This window comes from Chlorocebus sabaeus, chromosome 1, assembly GCF_047675955.1.
Source record: "Chlorocebus sabaeus isolate Y175 chromosome 1, mChlSab1.0.hap1, whole genome shotgun sequence".
Taxonomy (NCBI): domain Eukaryota; kingdom Metazoa; phylum Chordata; class Mammalia; order Primates; family Cercopithecidae; genus Chlorocebus; species Chlorocebus sabaeus.
In genome coordinates this window covers 2,248,686-2,271,531 of record NC_132904.1, presented here as the reverse complement: position 1 = coordinate 2,271,531, position 22,846 = coordinate 2,248,686, and the positions used below count along the sequence as shown (strand labels likewise).

Genomic DNA, 22,846 nt, shown 5'->3' with positions numbered 1-22,846 from the left:
GCCCGGGGCGCTGCCTCAGTTTTGCCTCTTGGGAGTTCTGGGATGGGCTTCTGGCCAGGGGTCACGAAGGCCCCTGGCTGTCCCCGGCTCCCTGCCCCACCCTGGGATGCACAGGGAGGGGTGCAGAAGACTGGGCGCCTGCTCATGCAAATCCCAGCTGTTTGCATTGCCTCCCTCTGGGCCCATTTGCCTGGTGCCCAGCACCTGCCCAAATGCCTCCTCAGCCCCTGGGCTGGCCGGTGGGTGTAGGGGGCGCCGAGCCTGGGTGTGGGGCAAGGGGTGGTTGCGGCCACCGGGAAGGTGAGGCTGCCCCACGCTGCTGCTGGGCTTCCTTGACCTCAGCTGCCGGGCGCCTAGCTCTGCCCTGTCCTCAGGAGGAAAGAGGTGCTGTGGGCCCTGGGAAGGGCCAGAGCTTGGGTTGTGGCTGCTTCCACCTCTACTGGCTGCTGCTCTTCCCCCCAGGGGGCTTGCACAGAGTCCGGGAGGCGCTGCTGAGCTCCAGGCTGAAGGGTGCTCATGGGCGTCCTATCCCAGAACTTCCAAGAAGCAAAACTGAGGTTCACTGGAGAGCAATTCAAGGGTCAGGGAGCCCTGTAGGACCCCTCCCAAGGCCCAGGCCCCCATTAGCTTCCCCACCGGGGATGAAGGGAAGAGAAGAGGGAGTCCCCATCTACGGCCTAAGAGTCATTGGGAAGGTAAGGATAACTAACAGTGTTGTCCAGCCCAACCTCGTCCCCCAGGCTGAGGGTCATGGCCAAACCCCAACCCCTACACCCTGTGCTGGGGACAAGTCTGGCCATGCATCCCCAGCCGCAGGGCACATGTCCAGATGTAGCCAGGATTGACCCCAGCGGGTGGCCAGGTGTGGCAGGGCCTGGTGGGAATGAAGACCAGCCTGAGGACCCCCACCCAGGGTGAGACTCCCGCCCAGGGTGAGGACTCCCGCCCTCACCCTGAGGTGAGGACCCACGCCCAGGGCTGCACCTCACTGCCTGTTCTGTGTTAAGTGGTGTCCTCCCAGACGGGGCGACACTAGTGGTGGGATACTGTCCACTGTGAAGCTTAGAATGTGACCTCATTTGGAAGTGGGGTCCTTGCACACTGGGGTAGGGCAGGCCTGGGCACTCGGTGATGGCAGAGGAGACAGACAGGCGAGGCGGACCACACGCCAACCAAGGCGGAGGCTGGAGCCACGTGGCCACAGCCAGGAACACCTGGCGCCTTGGGAACCTGGAAGGGGTGGGAGGGACCCGCCCGAGAGCTTCCAGAGGGAGCACGGCCCTGCCGATGCCTGGATTTGGGATGTCTGGCCTCCAGAACTATGAGATCATCCGTTTGTTGTTTTGAGCCCCCAAGGGTGTGGCCCTTTGTTTCAGCAGCCCTGGGACGCAACAGCAATGCCAAGCCTTGTCCCAGCCTCCAGCCCCCACCTAGGGCCTGGCCACAGACACGGGCTTCCAACACTGAAAACCGCCAAGCGTCTCCACCAGCGCGGGAGGCCGTATTCAAATACTGCCTCTCTGTGGTCTGCGGCTGGTTCGTGCTCTGCAGGCCGGAAGTGCGGGAGGATTTGCATTACCCTGCAGGGGCGGCTGAGGCCCACATGGTGCTGACAGCATCAGGGCGCCTCCGCAGGCCTGGCCGGAGGAGGGGGCTGAGGTCCGTGAGTGGGTCCTGCCTGGGGCTGGCAGTCACCAGAAGTCGTGCCAGGCTTGACTTGGGCCTCGCACAGGGACCCTGGGCAGCCGTGACAGCAGCCTGAGCTGGGCATCTTAAAACAACGGCAATTGATTTTCTCATGGTTCTGGAGGCCACCAGCGCTAAGTCCTAAGTCAAGGTGTCGGCAGGGCCAAGCTCTTGAGGGGGATCCTCCCTGCCTCTTCCAGCTTCGGGGCTCCAGGTGTCCCTTGGCCTGTGGCTGCATCCCCCAACCCCTGTCTCCACCTCCCCTGTGTCTTTCCCTGCTCATCTGTCTCTATGTCCAAATGTCCCCTTTTTATATCAGAACCTGGGAATCAGGGTTCCCCCTGCTCCAACATGGCCTCATCTTTACTTACATCTTAATCACATCTGCAATGGGCCTGTTTCCAAAGGTCGCATTCCCACGTACTGGGGTTTGGGGCTTGGACATATCTGTCTGGGGACACAGTAACTGTGCTGGCTCCAGAGGCCTAATAGGGAGGGCCTTGGCCTTAGCCTCTGCCCCAAAGCCAGCCCCCCACCAGGGGTCCCAGGACATATTCCCTCTCGTGCCTGAAGGTCCCCTCAACTCCTATGTCCCCTCCTGAGGTCACAAGTGGGCCCCTCTCTAGGAAATGAAAGGTTTTACAGAACGGTCCATTGTCTTCTCACAAAGGGCCTTCTGTGGTGGGCACAGCCCAGAGCACCTGGGCACAGGGTGGGCACAGGATAACCAAGGCACAGCTCTGTGGGATCAAGAGCTGCCAGGTAATCCCACGTTGGACAGGGTAGTGTGACTGGGGGCCCAGGGAGACCTCTGCCCGGTGGCCTGTGACCCGGCGCATGGTTCCAGGAGGGCAGATAGCGGAGCAGGTGCCCTCTGCCTGCCAGGGCTTGTCCTCAGACACTCAGCTTCCAATATTGAGTTTCCAGACAAGCAATCAGAAGGAGGTGGGGCCAAGCCAGGCCAAGATCAGTCAGACTGGGGCGGCTGAGAGATGAGGCCGTGGGCAGGGATGGAGCCAGGACACTGAGGGGACAGCCCCGATCCTTGGATCCCTGCCACATAGAGAGGGGCTGAGATGCCCGACCTCACCGGGCAGCTGGGAGACGTGAGCCCCGTGAGGGCTGAGGTGCACGAGGCCTCTTCTCCCCTGATGCGGGAGCGCTGAGGGAAGAGCTCTGCCGCTGATGCTGTGTGGGCCTGGGCGAGGCCTCCCCTCTGTGTGTCCTGGACCTCCTGGGCAAGGAAGGTGGTCCCTTGTCCACACCACCTCCTGCACCTGAGCTGAGGGCACCTGCCTCACCTTCTCACCTCTGCCCAGGTGCACCCAGGGGCTCTGCATCCCTGTCCTGGGAGTGAGTGGGCTGTGTGGCCAGGGGGCTGCAAGGCCTCTGCTGAGTCTTCCAGAGTTTCCAGGTCATCCCTGCAAAAGGCCTCTGGAGAAGCATCTGCAGGTGTGGCTGACCTGAGGTGCCCAGAGTGGGGTGAGTAGAGGAACCAGGAGCCAGTGGCAGAGCCCCACACATCCCATCCTCACCTGGAAAGGAGCTTGGTTGGGGCGGTGCTACAGCAAGAGACAGAGCTGCAGGGGGTCGCTGGGCAGGGCCCGGCTGGAGAGAAGGTCCCTGGGGCAGAGATGCCTGGGGCAGTCCCCAGGTCTCCTTGTGCATGTCGGCTGGAGAGGGGCTTCCTAGGGGAAGGCAGCACCCGCCCCCTGAGGGGAGGGAGGCGAGGACGGGCATTCCCAGCCCTCAAGGGCCGGGGTATCCCTGCATCTCTAGAGGCCGTCATGCAGGATGTCCAAGGCCCCCGTCCCGGAAGCCCCGGGGATGCTGAAGACCGGCACGGGCTAGGCTTGCGCAGGGGCGAGGTCGACTTTGGAGGGTCTGGGAAGAAGCGAGGCAAGGTAGGGGCAGTCCCCAGGCCTCGGGCAATGTCTGTGTTGACCTGGAACCCATGAGCCCCCATTTCCTTCCCTGGAAGCTGAGTGCCAGGGTCCTCCTCACCCCTGGGGTCTGCTCCCCTGGGGCCATATTCAGAGCCCCCAGACAAGCAGAGTTCCAGAGCTGGAAGGAGTGGCTCTGGCCAGCCTCCTACCTCCCTGCGATAACTGGGACCCCTGAGGTCTCCCCGAGAGATTTGGAGGTGCAAGGTTAAGCGCATCCAAGGCTCCACCTCTGACCAGTGCCCTCAGCTCACTGAGGAGGATGCCGGCCCAGAGAGGGGTCAGGACTCTCCAGGTCACACGGCAGGCCAAAGGAGGACTGGCTCTGTCCCAAAAGGGGTATTGGGGGCCACTCTCCTCCTGCTACCTGCCACCAGGAACCAGCACCTCCCCAGTGCCCCCGTGTCCAGCCCCCTTGATGCCCAGAACCTCCCCAGTGCCCAGTGTCCCCTTGTGTCCAGCCCCCTTGATGCCCAACACCTCCCCAGTGCTGAGTGCCCCCCATGTCCAGCCCACAAATGCTCAGCACCTCCTCAGTGCCTCCTGTGTCCAGCCCACCCCAATGCCCAGCAGTTCCCGTGCCCCGTGCCCCGAAAGCCCTGAGCTGCAGCCCCGCCTTGCAGTTTGTACGGGTGCTGAGCGGAGTGGCCCCATCTGTGCTCTTTGATCTGCTGCTTGCTGAGTGGCACCTGCCGGCCCCCAATCTGGTGGTGTCCCTTGTGGGCGAGGAGCAGCCTTTCACCATGAAGTCCTGGCTGCGGGACGTACTGCGCAAGGGGCTGGTGAAGGTGGCTCAGAGCACAGGTGAGCCCCCACCCTCACGGCAGCCCGAGGCCCTGACTCTCCACCCCACCTGGCACGGGCAGCGCTCCCACCCCACGCGGCAGCCCGAGGCCCTGACTCTCCACCCCACCCGGCACGGGCAGCGCTCCCACCCCACGCGGCAGCCCGAGGCCCTGACTCTCCACCCCACCTGGCACGGGCAGCGCTCCCACCCCACACGGCAGCCCGAGGCCCTGACTCTCTGGACCATCAGGAGAACATTTCCCAAAACTGCCCACCTGTCCTCTGCAGTACCCACAGGTGCAGCAGTGCCTACGTACTGGACCAGGGCCTCCCCGAGCTGGGCCTGGCCCTTCCTTAGAGCTGCCCCCTCCACTATGAGATGTCCCTGCTCCCACATACCTGGGACCAGAGCACCCCGGTATATACAGGGTGGGACCCCCTGGGGAAGTAGTCGGGCCAGCCAGCTGTAGGGGCCAGAGTCCAGTGACTGGGCTCTTTTTTGAGGCAGCTTGGCCTATGCAACACCCGGGAGAAGGGCCTGAGGTTTCAGGGACCCTCACTAAAGAAATGACTGTGGCAAACTCAAAGAGATCTTCCAGCCAGACACAGCTGAGGGCTTTGTAAAAATTTGGGAAAACATCCTGGGATTCTGGCCCAGAGGTTGGGCAGAGCTGTGTCGGATTTGTCCCGGAGGGAGCCCAGAGGAAGGACTGGGCCCCAGCATGTGTGCTCCAGGCGGGGTGGGGATGCCACTTCACAGGTTCTGGGCCCAGCCAGTCCCACTGCTGCCCAGCCCCCTGCCTTGGGTGGCTGTCTTGCCCTCTCTGGGCCTCGGCTTCCCCACCCCACCTTGAGGTATTCCCCAGCACCCACCACTGGCTCCCAGGTAACTGGCTGCTGATTGGGCCAGGTGTTAGGGCGTGGGTCCAACTGGGAAAGATCCGGCCATGCGGCACAGTGAGCCCCTCCTCCGTCCCCACAGGAGCCTGGATCCTGACCAGTGCCCTCCACGTGGGCCTGGCCCGGCATATCGGGCAGGCCGTGCGCGACCACTCGCTGGCCAGCACATCCACCAAGGCCCGTGTGGTTGCCGTCGGCATGGCCTCTCTGAGCCGCGTCCTTCACCGCCGCATTCTGGAGGAGGCCCAGGTGCACATCCAGCTCCCAGCACCACGACTGCTGGGGGCCTGGAGGCAGGGGTTCAGAAGGGTTTGGGCAGCGGGCAGAGAGCTCTGGGAAGACAGGATTCGGGCTGGAGGAGGAGCAGGGATCAGACAGAGCAAGCATGCGGCCGGCAGGTGGCAGTACCGCATAGGGAACGGCCAGTGTAGAGCATGGTGAGGGCCCTCCCCTCCTCCTGTACCACGTGGGCCCAGGCCCCAAGCCCTGTCCAAGCCTGGACAAGCAACTTCCGTCCCCCATGCTGGGGTCTGTCTAAGGCACTGCCGAGGGAGGCCCAGGCAGCCCCTGGTGGATGTCTGGACGCCAGCCCTAGAGTCGGGAAGGAGGAGCTTCCGGCAGCCCCGGCTGTCTCCATGGCTCTGTCTAAAAGAACCCGCTCCCCACCGCCCCTGCCCCTGACTGTTGAAGGAGGGTCCCCGGGCCCCAGCTGTTGGTCCCTCCTTTTGTCTGAAGGGTGGGGAAACCAAGGCTTAGGCAGAAGCCTTGTGCAGGGCCCCATAGTGTAGTGTGTATGGCCTGGCAGGGAGGATCCCGCAGCAGGACCCAAGCTGCCTCCCGAGGGCTCAGCCTCGTCTCCCTGAATGGGCACAGGAGGATATTCCTGTCCACTACCCCGAGGATGACGGCAGCAGCCAGGGGCCGCTCTGTTCGCTGGACAGCAACCTCTCCCACTTCATCCTGGTGGAGCCAGGCCCCCCGGGGAAGGGCGATGGGCTGACGGAGCTGCAGCTCAGACTGGAGAAGCACATCTCGGAGCAGAGGACAGGCTATGGGGGTGAGGCCCGCCCCAGCCACCCAGGAAAGCTGCCGGTGGCCAACTGCCTTGGGACCCAGTGGGGATCCAGGGACCCGCCTATGGGAGTGTGGGGGTGACCGCCAGGGAGAAGGAGGAGGGCTTCCCAGGCAGAACGCAGCCAGCATGCCTGGGCACCGAGACCTGGGCCGTGGGGGTCTGGGAGGAGGAGCTGTCTGGGCAGGGTGGTGCAGGAGGCACAGCTGGATAGAGTGGGTCTGGCTGGGCAGTGACATTCCCACCAGAGCAGGTGCAGTTCTGTTTTCACTGGGCCTTGCCGTGGTCAGAGGCTCTGGGGCGTGAGTTGAAAGAGGGCTACTTCCTGCCGCCAGGCATGAGGTACGCTGCCACCAGAGGGCAGCGTCACCCGAGAAATGGGCACCTCTGGCCAGTCGCACTTTCAAAAGCTGGACTTACTAAGAAAATGCTAGTGTGTAAATAATATTCATAAACAAAGCATATAATTATTTATAACATCTATGAACAATATACAGCATTTAGAAACAAAAATTGGTTTTTTGTGGGCAGTTTTTGGGTGGGCAGTTTCGGGAAATGTTCTCCGGATGGCCCAGAGAGTCAGGGCGTCGGGCTGCCGTGTGGGGTGGGAGCGCTGCCCGTGCCGGGTGGGGTGGAGAGTCAGGGCCTCGGGCTGCCGTAATTTTTTGGCAAGGCCAATTGAGCCTTTTTTTTTTTTTTTTTTTTTTTTTTTTCTGGTAGACTCTCACTCAGTCCCCCAGGCTGGAGTGCAGTGGTGCAATCTCAGCTCACTGCAGCCTCCAGCTGCCAGGTTCCAGCAATTCTTCTGCCTCAGCCTCCCGGATAGCTGGGATCATAGGCATGTGCCACCATGCCCGGCTTTTTTTTTTTTTTTTTTTTTTTTAGTAGAGGTGGGGTTGCACCATGTTGGCCAGGCTGGACTTGAACTCCTGACCTCAGGTGATCTGCCTGCTTTGGCCTCCCAAAGTGCTGAGATTACAGGCGTGAGCCACTGTGCCCGGCCAACTGAGCACTCTTTAGAAATGAAAACACAAAATCTCATCAAACTCTGGGGACACAGGCAGAGGGTCCTGCTCTGCTCTGCGGAAGCCCTGCTGGCCCGGGCACCGTTTAGCCAGGTCTGGTTTATCCTCCAGATTCAATCAGGAGGCACCTTTCAAAGTCAGGGGCCCGCCTGGGAGCTCAGTTCCCTGTGGGTGATTCTAAGGCACCTCCAGTCAATTCGCTCCCTCACAGAAGACGGGGGCAGGTCCAGGACTCTCTGGGGGCTTCACATATAGAAGTCTCATTTGCAGCTTCTGTTTGGGGGAGAAACATGAAGACTCCCTCCTTACCTCTTTGGTTTGCTGAGCGGTCAGGAGCAGCCCGCCCAGCAGAGCTCCCTCGATGGTCGAGATGCTGCCTCTGCCACGCTCAGCATGAGTGTGTGTGGTGTGGCGGCGCACCTGCAGGGCTGGGGGCTCCATTTCCTCCATGTCACTTTGTATTTTAACAGCCGTAGGCCAGCCCTTGCCACAAAGTCCGCGTGCTGGGCAGCGGGGGTTAGAACTGGAGCCCTTGGCCCCCGTACGGCAGGGGCTGTAATAAGCGGCCTGTGCCACATGGCCCAGACGAAGCCCTCACTTTATTCAGAAGAGCTAGCTTTTGACCAGAAAATGTGGTGGCCTGAGAGCCTGAGATCCGGGTGGTCACCCCAGGCAGAGAGTCCTCAGGCCTCACGGGTGCCCTGTCCACAGGCACTGGCAGCATCGAGATCCCTGTGCTCTGCTTGCTGGTCAATGGTGATCCCAGCACCTTGGAGGTAGGGGCCTGGCTGAGGCCCCCTGGCTGGCTGAAGCCTTGTGGAGGGGTTTGGTGGATTCTGGGCATCCCTGGGACGGGGCTGGAAGGGATGGGGGCCCCCCTGACACCTGCATCCAGATGTCGCCGGGATGATCTGGGCTCCACTCTCCCCTCCCTCCCCGTCTCAGAGGATCTCCAGGGCCGTGGAGCAGGCTGCCCCGTGGCTGATCCTGGCGGGCTCGGGGGGCATCGCCGATGTGCTCGCTGCCCTGGTGAACCAGCCCCACCTCCTGGTGCCCAGGGTGGCTGAGAAGCAGTTTAAGGAGAAGTTTCCCAGCGAGCATTTCTCTTGGGAGGACATCGTTCGCTGGACCAAGCTGGTATGCGTTTCTCCCTCTCCGTCCTCCCGACCCTCCTCCCTGGGTGGCGCTGGTCCTCTGGGAGAGCCCCTGCTGATGCAGCCTCCAGCCGACTCCCCCCACCTCAGACTGCCGGACCCCCCTCCCCCTCTCGCTTCAGGCCCACAGGGAGCAGAGGGACCCAGGCAGCCCCTTGGTCTGCGGGTGGTCCCGGGCCGGGCCCAGTGGGTGGTGGGCACGCAGGCTGCAAGGCTCACCTGGGGACACTGCCTGTGCCTCCGCTGGTGTCGACCACAGCCTTCCCCTGCCCCTGCCCCTGCCCCTGTCCTGGCTGAGGCGGCCCCATCGGGGCTCTGTTGTGGTGCCCAGCTGCAGAACATCACCTCACACCAGCACCTGCTCACCGTGTACGACTTTGAGCAGGAGGGCTCCGAGGAGCTGGACACAATCATCCTGAAGGCGCTGGTGAAAGGTGAGGGCGGGCAGGGTGGGCACAGCAGGCACCATCAGGCGGCTTCATGCTTGGAGACACTTTGGGGTTTAGCAGCCTGGCCGTTTGGGACGCTCGCCCGCCTGTCCCTTCCCGGGAAAGATGACACGTGATTCATGCATCTCTCTGTATTTGGCAAGTTTTATGACATGTGTTTTTTTACCACAGCTTAAAACTATACTTAAAGCTCTCAATTCAGTGGGGTTTTTTTGGCGGGGGAGGTTGTTTTTTGTTTGTTTTGGTTTTTGGTTTTTTGAGATGGAGTCTCGCACTGTCGCCCGGGCTGGAGTGCAGTGCTACGATCTCGGCTCACTGCAACCTCCTCCTCCCGAGTTCAAGAGATTCTTCTGCCTCAACCTTCCAAGTAGCTGGGATTACAGGTGCCCGCCACCACACCCAGCTAATTTTTTGTATTTTTAGTAGAGATGGGGTTTCACTATGTTGGCCAGGCTGGTCTCAAACTCCTGACCTCGTGATCTGCCCACCTGGACCTCCCAAAGTGCTGGGGTTACAGGCGTCAGCCACCACGCTGGCCAATTCAGTGGTTTTTAGTATATTCGCGAGGTGGGGCAACCATCACTGTTATCTAATTCCAGAAGCCTTCATCGCCCCAGAAGAAGCCCATACCCCTTGGCACTCACTCCCCATTTTCCCCCAGCCCCTGGGAACCATCGATCTGCTTCCTGTCTCTATGGATTTGCCAACGGGCGTTTCGTGTCCATGGCTCCCTGCAGGAGTGGGAGGGTTTCACGGTTCATCCGTGTTGCAGCGTATACCATTTCATGCTTCATTCCTTTTGTAAGGCAGAGTCAGGTTCCAGCCTGTGGACAGACTGGCTGATGCATCCGTTCACCCGCTGATGGAAAATTTCGATCAGCATTTGATGTACTTTTTGTTGGAGACAAACACGTGCTGAAGGGCTGGCTGCTGGCAGGCAGACATAGCCCCAGCAGGGACGGGCGCTGCTGAGCAGGGTCTGGGGACACCTTGAGTGAGGGGCCGCTCTGGGAAGGGTGTCTGGACTGCGGGTAGCTCGGGATTTAGCAACCTCACCAGGACAAGGAGGTCAACGGAGCCCCCCTGTTTAGGAACCCCCCTGTTTAGGAGCTCCCCCACCCCTTCTCATGAGTCTCAGTTTGGTCCCAGCGGCCTGAGAGAGGTACCGTAGTCTTATGGGGTCTACGACTGTGGAGGCTGAGGCTGGCAAGGATGGCGGTTTCCAGCAGACACACTCGGCCCAGGTGCTGCAGGCCTCCCTCGAGTGACCCTGGTGACCTCACCAAGTCATGGTCAAATGCCCTTGCCCGTAGAGGAAACATGGCCCAGCATGCTACCCTGACAACATCCAGGAAGTGGCCTCAAGGCCCAGGTGTTAGCTGGGGTACCCCCGTTGCGGCCGAGGAAGGTGCCTCACATGGGAGCAGATGGGCCATGCTGACACAGACCAGGGCAGTGCGCCTTCTCCTGCGGTTTGCACAAAGTCTTATGCCTCCTGCTGGTGCTCAGAAGTGGCACACGTGCCCCCTCAAGTCCCAGCATGAAACTCCCGTTTCCACGTCTCTAGGCAGCCCACCTTCGGGGACCCTGTGCCCCAGCTCTGTCAGGCCCTCAGCTTCACCCTCGCCAGTGCCTGCCTGCTCTGCCCACAGCCTGCAAGAGCCACAGCCAGGAGCCTCAGGACTATCTGGATGAGCTCAAGCTGGCCGTGGCCTGGGACCACGTGGACATCGCCAAGAGTGAGATCTTCAATGGGGACGTGGAGTGGAAGGTGCCTCCCAGTCTGGCCCACCCGCCTCCCCCTCCTGGCACTGCCCAAGCTGCCTACGCTGCCTGCTCCTGCACCCTGCGGGCTGCTTGGCTGAGCCCATTCTGCCCAACTGTCCCAAAGTCCGGGGCAAGACCAGGCCACACGGTTCCGCCCGGGCTTCTGCCTCGTTCGCTGGCCCAGGCAGAGCCGGCTGGGTGCCAGCTGTCCCCGAAGCCCAAGGGGGTCGTGACACCCTCAGCATTTTCTCACGACTGGCCCCTCTGTGCCCGCCCCAACTCAGGGAGCAGGCTGGGGTGCAGGAGAGCACGAGGGTCTGCGTGACCTGGCCCTGGGGATGGGGTGCCCGTGCTCCCTGCTCTCTCCTTCCTTGGGCCCCCCTCCTCCTGTCTCTCACTCACTCTCTTGCCCCCCTTCCCTTGGGTTCCCATGGCCACCAAGTCCTGTGACCTGGAGGAGGTGATGGTGGACGCCCTGGTCAGCAACAAGCCCGAGTTTGTGCGCCTCTTTGTGGACAACGGCGCGGACGTGGCTGACTTCCTGACGTATGGGCGGCTGCAGCAGCTTTACCGCTCCGTGTCGCCCAAGAGCCTGCTCTTCGACCTGCTGCAGCGGAAGCAGGAGGAGGCCCGGCTGACGCTGGCCGGCCTGGGTGCCCAGCAGGTCCGGGAGCCACCCACGGGGCCACCCGCCTTCTCCCTTCATGAGGTCTCCCGTGTACTCAAGGACTTCCTGCAGGACGCCTGCCGAGGATTCTACCAGGACGGACGGCCAGGGGGCCGCAGGAAGGCGGTGAGCGGGGCTCCAGGGAACGGGGGGTGAGACAAGGGCCACAGTGGGAGGCCGACGCCCATGTCCTCCAGGAGAAGGGCCCGGCCAAGCAACCCACAGGCCAGAAGTGGCTGCTGGACCTGAACCAGAAGAGTGAGAACCCCTGGCGGGACCTCTTCCTGTGGGCCGTGCTGCAGAACCGCCACGAGATGGCCACCTACTTCTGGGCCATGGTGAGCCGAGGCCGCGGGTCCAGCGTGGGGGCGGGGGAGGGACGGCCTCCTGAGACCGGGTCTCCTAGGGCCAGGAAGGTGTGGCAGCCGCTCTGGCTGCCTGCAAAATCCTCAAAGAGATGTCGCACCTGGAGACGGAGGCCGAGGCAGCCCGAGCCATGCGCGAGGCGAAGTACGAGCAGCTGGCCCTGGGTGAGTGACCGGCCGGGGCCAGGCCCGCGTGTCGGGGGAGGATGTGACAGAGGGTCAGACAAAGGGTCCTGGGCCTCACCAGGGCCGCCTGTTACCGCTGTGGGGCTCCAGGTACCCTCAGTGGCCTCCTCTGTAGGAGAGGACAGACGGCTCTGCCTAGGGTGGAGGCAGCCCCAGACCCTGAGTGTGGGACCGCTGGGCACATGGTGAGGAAGATAGAGCCTCACGCCCCAGGCATGCACTGGGCCCTGCCGCGGGACAAGGGACATTCAGGGCGGCGGAGGCCCCCTCATCCTGCTGGGGGAGGGAAAGAGCCAGAGAAGGACAAAGGGTCAGGAAGGGTCCAGAGCAGGCCAGGCGGGGGCAGAAGGCCTGGCTGGGCCCTGGGAGGTGAACGCAGGGTGCGGCCACAGACCCCAGGTCTGGGCGGGGGATGGAGGAGGGGCGTTGGGGGCCGGGCATCGGTGTCTTGTCCTAGCGGCCAGGGTCTCCGGGGGCAGACCTCTTCTCTGAGTGCTACAGCAACAGTGAGGACCTCGCCTTCGCCCTGCTGGTGCGCCGGAACCGCTGCTGGAGCAAGACCACCTGCCTGCACCTGGCCACCGAGGCTGACGCCAAGGCCTTCTTTGCCCACGATGGCGTGCAGGTGAGTGCCAGCTGGCCTGGGGGAGAGCTGCTAGGGGGCAGGGCTGGCGGGCGAGCTGGGCCCAGCTTGAGTTGACTTCGCAGCCTGCGGCTGCCCTGTCACTCCCGTCCCCAGCACAGGGGAGTGGGGTGGGGCTTCTGTTCCTGGAAGGCGCCCCCTGGCTTCCTCCCCAGGCACATTCCTGCCTCTGGGCTCAGCGGAAGTGCCACTTCCTCCTCTCAGTCCTTCCCAACCACCAAGCCCAATCTTTTCCCTAGTGAAGGGCACAGCAGCTCAACCCACACCCCTGCGATGAGCGTCCCGAGGAGCACGTCCCCCACCAGGATGGGGGCTCCAGGAGGGAAGGCTGGGCTCACGTGGGCCAGGCACCTGGGCATTCCTGGGGCAGGGCATAGCCTGGGCGAAGGGGCAGAGGTGGAGCCAACAGTTTTGCCTTCACCTCAGGCCTTCCTGACCAGGATCTGGTGGGGGGACATGGCTGCGGGCACGCCCATTCTGCGGCTGCTAGGAGCCTTCTTCTGCCCCGCCCTCGTCTATACCAACCTCATCACCTTCAGGTGGGTCAGGCCTGTGGGCTGCCTGCTGGCTGGGGCAGGCACCAGTGCATGTGCCGGAACCACAGGGAGGGCCTGGGCCTCGCTGGTGCTGGTGGCAGCCTGACTCTGTAGCCCCCAAGTCCAGACTCCCTGCAGGTCCCACTCCCCACAGTCCTTGCACCCAGTGGGCACTTTGATGGCCAAGCGCCCGGAGCCACGCAGGCGCCTCTGGGAGTCCTTCCTGCAGGCCCTGAGCTCTCCTGTGCTTGCAGTGAGGAAGCCTCCCTGAGGACAGGCCTGGAGGACCTGCAGGAGCTGGACAGCCTGGACACGGAGAAGAGTCTGCTGTACGGCCTGCACAGCCGGTGCGAGGCAGAGGGCCGGGCAGGGTGGAGGGGACCGGCGGGCGGTGGCTGGGAGGCTGGACTGTGGTGGGGCACCCAGCTGGGCGCCAGCCTCACCGCTGCGGCCTTCTCTGCGGCACAGGGTGGAGGAGATGGTAGAGGCGCCGAGGGCTCAGGGTGGCCGAGGCCCGCGTGCTGTCTTCCTGCTCACACGCTGGCGGAAGTTCTGGGGCGCTCCCGTGACTGTGTTCCTGGGGAATGTGGTCATGTACTTCGCCTTCCTCTTCCTGTTCACCTATGTCCTGCTGTTGGACTTCAGGCCGCCCCCCCAGGGACCCTCAGGGCCCGAGGTCACTCTCTACTTCTGGGTCTTTACACTGGTGCTGGAGGAAATCCGGCAGGTAGGTGGCCACACTAGCTTGAGTCCCCTCCACTCTGCAGCTTCAGGTTGGGCAACCTAAGCTGGGTCCTACCCTCTCGGGGTGGGGCTACCCATCTGTAGAACAAGAACAGCATGGGGCCTCCCACCTTCCCAGTCACCAGTGGCCATGATCCTGGTCAAGGACCCAGCCCTGAGCCCTGCTCCAGACCGAGCCCTGAACCCTGCTCCAGACCGAGCCCTGAGCCCTGCTCCAGACTGAGCCTTCATCCCTGCCCCAGACTGAGCATGACCATGGTCTCCTTCATCAGAGTCTGAACCCTGACCTGTATCACAGACTGAGTCCAGACACTGAATAAACTGATCCCTAGACTCTGGGCACAAAGAGCCCTGACTCCAAGTGGAGACTGACCTCAGCTTCTGTCCCCAGACAGCCCTGGAATAGCTTCAGTGGACCCCCAGTCCCACTGGTAGCCTGGGCCCTGGTCATAGATGGAACCCCGATCCCCATGGCACACTGAACCCTGATCCTTACAGATCTGAGCTTGGCCAGGTAGGGCTGTCCCCAGCGAGGGGGCCTGGACAGCTCTCAGTGGACTGCCTGCCTCCCTCCCAGGGCTTCTTCACAGATGAGGACACACACCTGCTGAAGAAGTTCACACTGTATGTGGGGGACAACTGGAACAAGTGTGACATGGTGGCCATCTTCCTGTTCATCGTGGGTGTCACCTGCAGGTCTGTGGGGCCCAGAGGCCGTGTGGCCTCAGGGGGGCTTGTGGGCAGGCTTCCAGATGAAGCCACTCAGGTCGGGCGTGGTGGTGGCACCTGTGGTCCCAGCTACTCAGGAGGCTGAGGTGGGTGGGTCACTTGAGCCAGGGAATTTGAGGCTGCAGCAAGCTGTGATCACGACACGCACTCCGGCCCGGGTGACAGAGCAAGACCCTGTCTGCTAAAAATAAATAAACAAAAGATGAAGCCACTCAGGGCCTCAGGAGTCCTGGCCTGGCCCTGGCCCTGCCCACACCCAGCATGCTGTGTGCCCCTGGGGAAGCCTCTGCCCCTCTCTGGGCCCCGCAGCCACATCAGCCTCCCACCCTCCAGGATGCTGCCCTTGGCGTTTGAGGCTGGCCGCACAGTCCTCGCCATGGACTTCATGGTGTTCACACTGCGGCTGATCCACATCTTTGCCGTACACAAGCAGCTGGGCCCCAAGATCATCGTGGTGGAGCGCATGGTGAGCCCCGGGCCTGGCCCTGGAGGGACAGACAGCCCCTGCCCGGGTCCCTGGCTGGCCACTGACGCCTCTCTTTCTGCCCCACCCTGTGGAGATGAAGGACGTCTTCTTCTTCCTCTTCTTTCTGAGCGTGTGGCTTGTGGCCTATGGCGTCACCACCCAGGCGCTGCTGCACCCCCACGACAGCCGCCTGGAGTGGATCTTCCGCCGGGTGCTCTACCGGCCTTACCTGCAGATCTTTGGGCAGATCCCACTGGACGAGATCGATGGTTTGCACACAGCCAGCGGGGGTGGGGCGGGGAGCGAATGAAACCCTGTGTGCACAAGCCCTGGGCACGAGTCTCTCCAGAGGGGTCTGCTGGGGCTGGGGAGACCCCAGACTGGGGCAGAGATGGGAAAAGTGGCTGAGGCCTGGTCCCCAGGCCCCCCACACCCCAAAGGGCCAGGCCTGGTTCCCGAGGCAGAGGCATCTCCAGTCACGGAGCCCCGACCTGGGGCCTTGGGCTGGGAAGGAGACACAAGGAGACCCCAAGGCAGCCAGGACTGGCCTCCTGCTTGGGAAGGCCAAGCGGCAAGTCTTGCTCTGGGGGTGGTCTATTGGGGGCGAAGGGATGGGCAGTCACTAAGGGCACAGAGTGGGCCCAAAGGCTGTCCCAGCTATCGTCTGGGTCTGGGCCCTCCGGCTCTCCTCACGGCCCCTGGCCTCTGCCCTTCTCCCACAGGGCCCTGCTTGACCTAGGTGCCCCGTCACCCACCCACCCACCAGAGCCCTTATGCCGTCCTTCCACCATGCGACCACTCCTAAAGGCACGCTGGCTGCTCCTGGGGACCCACCCCAACGTGTGTGTGTGGCCTGTCCGTGCCTGTGGCTGTCCCCAGGCCGACCCCTGTAGCTGGCTGGGGCTGGTGGAGGCTCTGGAATCTTTTTCATAAGCCAGTGCAGTGGGGAGGGCAAGGGGGGACAGAGCCGCTTGGCCATGGGGGCCTCTGTGCTGATGGGTTGGTGGGAAGCTCAGGGATGGGGAAGCTCAGGGATGGGGCAGGGACCTGTGCAGGCCCCTGGGATGGCTGGGACTCAGTGAGGAGCCCTGACCTGGGAGGGGACGCACACCTATGGGAAGGTGGGCCAGCAGCCAGCCAGCCCCTGGGGCCCTCGAGGGGTGCCGTATGCTTGGAGATCCAGCAGAGAAGGTGCTGGAAACATTGTTCAGGCGGTGTCAGGCGGCTGGGGCTGCCCAGCATGGGGCAGTCATGGCACAACGTGCTGCCCAGGCCTGACCCCGACCTCTGTGGAGTGGCGCTCAGGATCTGCGATAAATATTTGTTGATGGGATGACGGCCAGACCGGAGCAAACACAGGCCTCCGGGACAGGCGTGGGCGACGCCGTGATGGAAATCGCCTCTCCCAGCGCGGCTCATTTCCTTGGGCTGTTTTCTTAGCCCCCGCAGCCCCTCCTGACATTTTGGTGTTTGCTCATCACAGGCATTCATTTTCCAGGCCATTAGTTTAACCAGACCCTGCCTGCCTGCGACCCCACCTCGCCCTCACCATATGGTCTCCAACACTGCCCTGTCCGCAGGGCCCCTCGGGGCAGGAGGAGCTCTAGACAGGCGCCTCCAGCCGGGGCAGGGTTGGGGGTCCCCCCTTTCTTGAGTGGCTGCATCTCTGGCGGGCCAGTCCCAGACACCGTATGAGGAGACAGGCCTGGCCATAGCCTCCTTGTCAATGGGAGAAGGCGGGAAACAGACTCCTGAGGAGCCTGCTCCGAGTGCTGCCCCAGGGAGGTCTGCGGTGCTGCCGGGCTCTCTCAGGGAGGTCTGCGGTGCTGCTGGGATCTCAGAACCCTGTGCTGAAACACCTACAACAGGGCCAGCCCCGGCCGCACACTGAGTCTCAGATGTGTCACTTCCCCTCTCTGAGCTGCAATTCCTTGGGGTCAGTTCAGCCGCCAAGCAAATGTCTGGGCCCTTCAGGCTGAACCCAGCCACTCACTGTGAGCCCCTCTGCTGCTGGGCAGAGAGTCACTCACACATGCTGGGCTGATGGGCAGAGAGTCACTCACACATGCTGGGCTGAGAGGGAGACTGAGGCTCAGACAGTTTCTGCACAGCCTGCAGGTCTCCTCAGAGCCCAGGACAGCCCCCTGCCCCACTCTGCACTCGTGCCAAGCTGGAGCTGGGGTTGAACTGTGGTGATGAGCTTGTTCTCTGGGGCTCCAGGCCCCAGGGACAATTTAATTTCCAGCCCGGCCTGGTGGCGCCTTCCCAAATCACAGAGTCGGGGAGGGTGTGGGGGTCTCATTCCTCAGAGCTGCTTTTATCAGACAGATTTACGGCTTCACAAACAGGCTCTCCAGGCTGGCCCTGGCCCGCTCCTCCAGAGTGCAGGGACAAGAGGGGTCATCAGTCTGCCCAGGAACAGATTCATGGGCTGGAGGTGGCCAGGGCGGGCAGAGGAGGGGCAGGCCTGGGGTGGGAGCGTGGGGAGGGCTGGTGCTCGCTGGCTGCCAGTGCACACACAAACACTCAATAACTCACACACGGGCCAATGTGTCACAATAACTCACTCGGGAGAAACAAGGCAGGAATTCACCCCAGGAAGGAGAACGGACCCCTCCAGCTCAGGACCCAGGCACAGAGGCAGGAACCTGGGAACAGGGAGACCCCCAGAACCCACCACAGAGCAACCTGGAGCTGGCAGGCACCAAGACACACTTGAATGTGCCCGTGTGTGTGCCAGTGTGTTCACACAGATGCACACATGAGCATGTGTGCCAGGCACATCCAAACACATGTACAGGCTCACACAGACACAACCCAGCGTGCGGGCTGGGGAGGGAGGAGACAGCGGAGCTCCCATTAGGATATGGAGGGGATATGTGGTCCTGGATGGCTGAGGCACGCTCTGGCCTCTGGCTGGGACCCTGTGCACCCTGACTCCCACTGTGGCTCCCTCCTCCCTCCTCCTGGCCTGCAGGCTGGGGTGGGGTGGGGGTCCAAGGCTGAGCCCTGCAATGAAGAAGCCGGTGTGAGGTTCTGGTTTTAAGGGACTGGAGTGAGATCTGCTGCCCCTCCAGGGTGTCTCTGCCCAGGGCCGAGGGAGCTCAGCCTGCCAGCTCCCAGAGTGCACTGCCTGAAGAATGTTCTTGACTTGAGTGGCCCAGTGTGGGATCGGTGCCCTCAGGGCTTGCAGCGAGCCCTGTCTGGAGCCTGCTGGCCCAATACAGTTTGGAAAGGTGGTGGAATTACTCCCCAGCTTGGAGTATGATCACAGGGGTTAGTGCTGTAACGGCTCTGAGACGTCCTGCAGTAAGGACCCCATCTCCCTTTCCTCAGCAGCTTCCCCAAACCTTCAACAGCAGAGGCTTTTCTGGGATGAGGGGTGGAGGTTTTAACACACGCAACAACCGGCAGAAACCTGTGTCCCATGACCCCTCTGTCCCCCACCTTCCATCCCTCCGGGGGTCTTGGCTCTACCTCCAGGGCCTGTGGCCCTGGCTGACTCCAGTCCCTGGTGGAAGCCCAGCAGACAAGGCAGAGGGGACCCAGGGTGGGGCTCACCATCCGTCTGGTTCTGGTTTGCTGTGATGGGGGTTTTGGTGCTAAAACCTAGGCCATCCTGGGTGAACTGGGACAGTGGGTCACCTAACTAGCACCTGTGTCCCCTGGGTTCAACACTGAGACTAAGCTCTCTACCTCAGGGTGTTTGCCTGAGGCCGCCCTTGTGGCTGCCCCTGGTCTGGTCCCCACGGTGGTCCCCACGGCACCCTTGCCTTCCAGAAGCCCGTGTGAACTGCTCCACCCACCCACTGCTGCTGGAGGACTCGCCATCCTGCCCCAGCCTCTACGCCAACTGGCTGGTCATCCTCCTGCTGGTCACCTTCCTGTTGGTCACCAACGTGCTGCTCATGAACCTGCTTATCGCCATGTTCAGGTGACTCCACCCAACCCCCCGGAGGAGAGCGCCCTGGAGCGGAGGGAGCAGAGGGTCATTCCCCAACACCGCCTCCTTCGAGGTCCACCTGCTGCGCCGAGAGGGTGGGGCTTGGTGCCCCAGGGCAGATAGGAGGCGGCACAGCCCGGACTGCGGGGCTTTGCCTGCCCAAGACCTCGAACTCTGTGGGCCGCCCTCCTGGTCCCAGGAAGCAGGGCCTGGGTCTTTGGGGGACGGGTGCTGTGGCGAGAACTCTGGGCTTGTCCAGGAGAGCAGAGCGAACAGGGGAAGACCCAAGGAGAGTGCAGAAGCAGTGCTGGGCCTCGGCCCCTCGTGACACACCCCACAGGCAACGCAGCAGCAGTGCTGGGCCTCGGTTTCAAAAAGGGCTCCCCAACAGCAATCTGGGTGCAGGTGGGATGCGTCCCCCCGGTGGGCGTGGGGAGCCGGTAGGTGACGGCTCGGCTGTGCCCCTGCAGCTACACGTTCCAGGTGGTGCAGGGCAACGCAGACATGTTCTGGAAGTTCCAGCGCTACAACCTGATTGTGGAGTACCACGAGCGCCCCGCCCTGGCCCCGCCCTTCATCCTGCTCAGCCACCTGAGCCTGGCCCTGCGCAGGGTCTTCAAGAAGGAGGCGGAGCACAAGCGGGAGCACCTGGGTGAGGCCAAGGCAGTGGGTCCCAGGGCGGGGCTGTACGCAGGAGGCGGGTCTGGAGAGACCTGGACCCCTCCTTAGCCCCGTGGGCCCTCGGCTGGGCTCTGTGCAGGCTGGCACAGCTGAGCCCGTCCTCCTGCAGCTTGGCTGTCCCTGCACAGGGTTGTTCTCGCCCTCCATCCGCTGGCTGCGCCCCACTCACTCCTGCCTGGCCTACCTCGCCCCGGGACCAGGCCTGGGCTCTGCCACTGAGGCCCATGTGCTCTAGTAATGCTGACTGCCGCCCCGCTTTCCCAGAGAGAGACCTGCCTGACCCCCTGGACCAGAAGGTCGTCACTTGGGAGACAGTGCAGAAGGAGAACTTCCTGAGCAAGATGGAGAAGCGGAAGAGGGACAGCGAGGGGGAGGTGCTGCGGAAAACCGCCAACAGGTGTGGGGGCCTGTCCTGATCACTGGTGGGTGTCGGGCTGCCTTTAAGCAGGGATGTGCCCTTGGCGTCAGTGACAGAGGATCTGAGCTGGGGAGCCGAAGCTGAACGGGTAGGGGCAGGGCCCTGGCCAAGCCCAAGGGCCTCACTTTCCAGCCTGACCTGTGCAGGACCCTGCTGGGATGCCCGGCCAGGCGAAAAGGGAGCGTGCACGGTGACTGTGGCGCCCTCCCTGCTGTGGTCTTGGGAGTGGGACTCTGCTCATCCCAGCTTCCCTCCAGCCCTGGCTCCAGGGGCCTGTTCCCGACTGCCTGCCCTGTACCGTCTTGCTGGGTGGTATGCCCAGGCAGGGACGGCACCCCAGCCCTACCAGGAAGGCACAGAGCGCTCTGTACCTGCGCCAGGTGCACTTTGAGGGGTCCTGGTGCCACCAGATCTGGGCATGAGGGGGGAAGGGAAAGGGCCAGGGCACCCAGACTCAGGCACACAGGGAGGCCTGAGGGGATGGGGAGGCTCCCCACACGTGGAGTGCTGCGTGGCCATCCACAGCTACCCGCCTGCTCCTGCCGCAGAGTGGACTTCGTTGCCAAGTACCTCGGGGGGCTGAGGGAGCAAGAAAAACGCATCAAGCATCTGGAGTCACAGGCAAGCGAGCCCCGGAGCTCCTCTCCCTGACGGGAGGCGGGTGGCCGCGTGGGGCGACTGGGACCTGCCCACAGCCCTGCCCGGTCGTTCACAGAAATGAGCCAGACCAGAGCCAGGACAGGAGCACCCCAGTGGGTGGAGGAAGGTCCTGGGGAAGGGGGTCGTCCCCACACGTGCCTGCTCCCACCCTGCCACTTGAGAGGCCACAGCCTTAAATGAGGGGTGTCACGTTCATGACCCCTCGCATTTCACTCTACACGCCTCACGGGAGCCTTACCCACCCCTGCCTTTGAGTGGCAGCTCCCAGAGGGAGGAGTCCCGGGGCAGCGGGGCCCTGGCAGGAGAGGGAAGATGGGGAGGTTGCCTGTCCCCTGCTGTCCTGAGCGCCCTGGAGCTTCCCGGACATGTTTCTCTCCTCCAGATCAACTATTGCTCGGTGCTCGTGTCCTCTGTGGCTGACATGCTGGCCCAGGGTGGCAGCCCCTGGAGTAAGCCTGTTTGGGGAGCGTGGGATGAGGGTGGGCATGGGCACCCACCCTGCAGCAGCTGGTGGGAGCAGGTGGGGGGCCGTAGGCTGTGCTGTGTACTCTGCCTTCCCTGCCTGGCCTGGGAGTCTCAGGAGGCCTTGGCTGGACACGGTTCTTCAGGGCGGTGTGGGAACCCTCTGATGGAGCCCTGGCCTCGGCCAGGGTCAAATGTGGTTCACTCAGACTCCTGAGGCTCTGCTTGGCACAGGCCCTACCAGGCTGTCCTGCTCAGGAGGCAAAAGGGCCCCTCAGCCTCACGGGAGTTGCTTTCCTAGTCCCAGGAGTGCAGGTGGAGGCCTGGTTGTCTCTGGGCTCCCCATCTTCCCCAGGCTGGCCTGTGAGGACTCACTCTGAGAGTCATGGCATCCTGGCCCTTGCCTCTGAGCCAGCTACCTCTCCCCTTCCTGGGCCTGCCCTGCCGGCTCCCACCGCTCAGGGGGCCTTCCTTCCCAGCAGGCTCTCGACACCGTGGCGGGGGAAGCCGGCTGGTGGCCTCTGACCACAGAGGGGGTTTAGATGGCCAGGAACAACCCGGGGCTGGCCAGCCTTCCTTGGACACCTAAGCTGCTTGGCCTGCCATATGTGGGGCCACCTCACCTCAGCAGGCCACCCTGGGTCTTGTGCACTGACCTTTGCTGACCTCCAGCGGAACCCCCAGGGGGCAGCAGACCCCCCAGCAGACAACGGCCCTCCTGGTGCCTCACCAGACCCTCACCCAAAGGAACCGCTCCTTGTCCCTCCCGGCCTCCCTGGGGGCACCACAGTGTCATGGGGCTGTCTACCCTGACAGGCACAACTCCCCGGGCAGAAAACGTGCCCCACCGTAACCCTACCTGGAAACTGACCAGCCTGCACTGCAGAAAAGCTGGCCCTGCGGTGCGACGGGGGAGCACCCCCATCCAGACTGAGCAGCTGCTGTGGGGTCTGCACCCACCCCTGCCCTGACTTGTGTTGCCTGACAAGAGACTCATCTTTTTTTGAAACACTAGTGGTTAGAATTTCTGCCACTTAAGACCCAAAAGGTCGTTTGGGGCTCAGGTGATCGGCTCCTGGAAGACAGGGCTGGGCACCCACGGCGTCTGTCAGCTGTCCCCCCAACACCCAATGGCCAGTACAGCATACACTGGTGTTTATGGCGCTAGGACACAGCCCCTGTTGGTGCCAGTGGCTGCTTTATCTCCAGTGGAGCCTGGAAAACACCCAGATAAAACTGGACCCCTGGCTCAGTCAAACACCTGCCCAAGCCCCGCAACTGCCCATTCACACCCCAGCCTCCTCTGTCCAGACCCGTTTTGTCATCTCCCTGTCGCCTCCCAAGCTGTGGTCCGCACTAGGCCTGGGGCTGATGGCATCCTGTGGGCTTTGGTTGGGGGAGGGCAGATTCTGGACCCACTCAGGCCCATTGAGGGTACTCGCTGGACACCTGCTACTGAGCCACAAGCCCTAGAGAAGGCCTAGGGTTGCCAACTCTTGCTGTCACCTGGGTGATCTGCTGTTGAGGGATGCAGGTGTCAGCCACCCTCGAGTGGTCCAGCACT

General features: G+C 62.7%; 1 protein-coding gene across 1 annotated transcript; it reads left to right on the top strand.

Moving 5' to 3' along the window:
• The first annotated feature begins 3,473 nt into the window (after positions 1 to 3,473).
• On the top strand, positions 3,474 to 22,820 carry TRPM5 (transient receptor potential cation channel subfamily M member 5). Its single transcript, XM_073007205.1, has 24 exons — positions 3,474 to 3,590; positions 4,253 to 4,433; positions 5,398 to 5,564; positions 6,189 to 6,372; positions 8,124 to 8,188; positions 8,358 to 8,549; positions 8,898 to 9,000; positions 10,668 to 10,786; positions 11,225 to 11,575; positions 11,647 to 11,787; positions 11,856 to 11,979; positions 12,480 to 12,625; positions 13,070 to 13,182; positions 13,434 to 13,526; positions 13,648 to 13,906; positions 14,501 to 14,619; positions 14,986 to 15,118; positions 15,213 to 15,387; positions 18,899 to 19,052; positions 19,532 to 19,713; positions 20,007 to 20,139; positions 20,709 to 20,781; positions 21,203 to 21,269; positions 21,765 to 22,820. The coding sequence occupies exons 1-24, from the start codon at positions 3,474 to 3,476 to the stop codon at positions 21,869 to 21,871; spliced, it is 3,498 nt and encodes a 1,165-aa protein (XP_072863306.1). The 3' UTR covers positions 21,872 to 22,820.
• The last annotated feature ends 26 nt before the right edge of the window (positions 22,821 to 22,846 follow it).

Coding starts and splice junctions, on each gene's coding strand:
- TRPM5 (XM_073007205.1), top strand. CDS start 3,474: ATGCAGGATGTCCAAGGCCCCCGTCCCGGAAGCCCCGGGGATGCTGAA. Junction 11,980..12,479: donor GTACGAGCAGCTGGCCCTGG/GTGAGTGACCGG, acceptor CTCCGGGGGCAG/ACCTCTTCTCTGAGTGCTAC. Junction 13,527..13,647: donor CTGTACGGCCTGCACAGCCG/GTGCGAGGCAGA, acceptor TCTGCGGCACAG/GGTGGAGGAGATGGTAGAGG.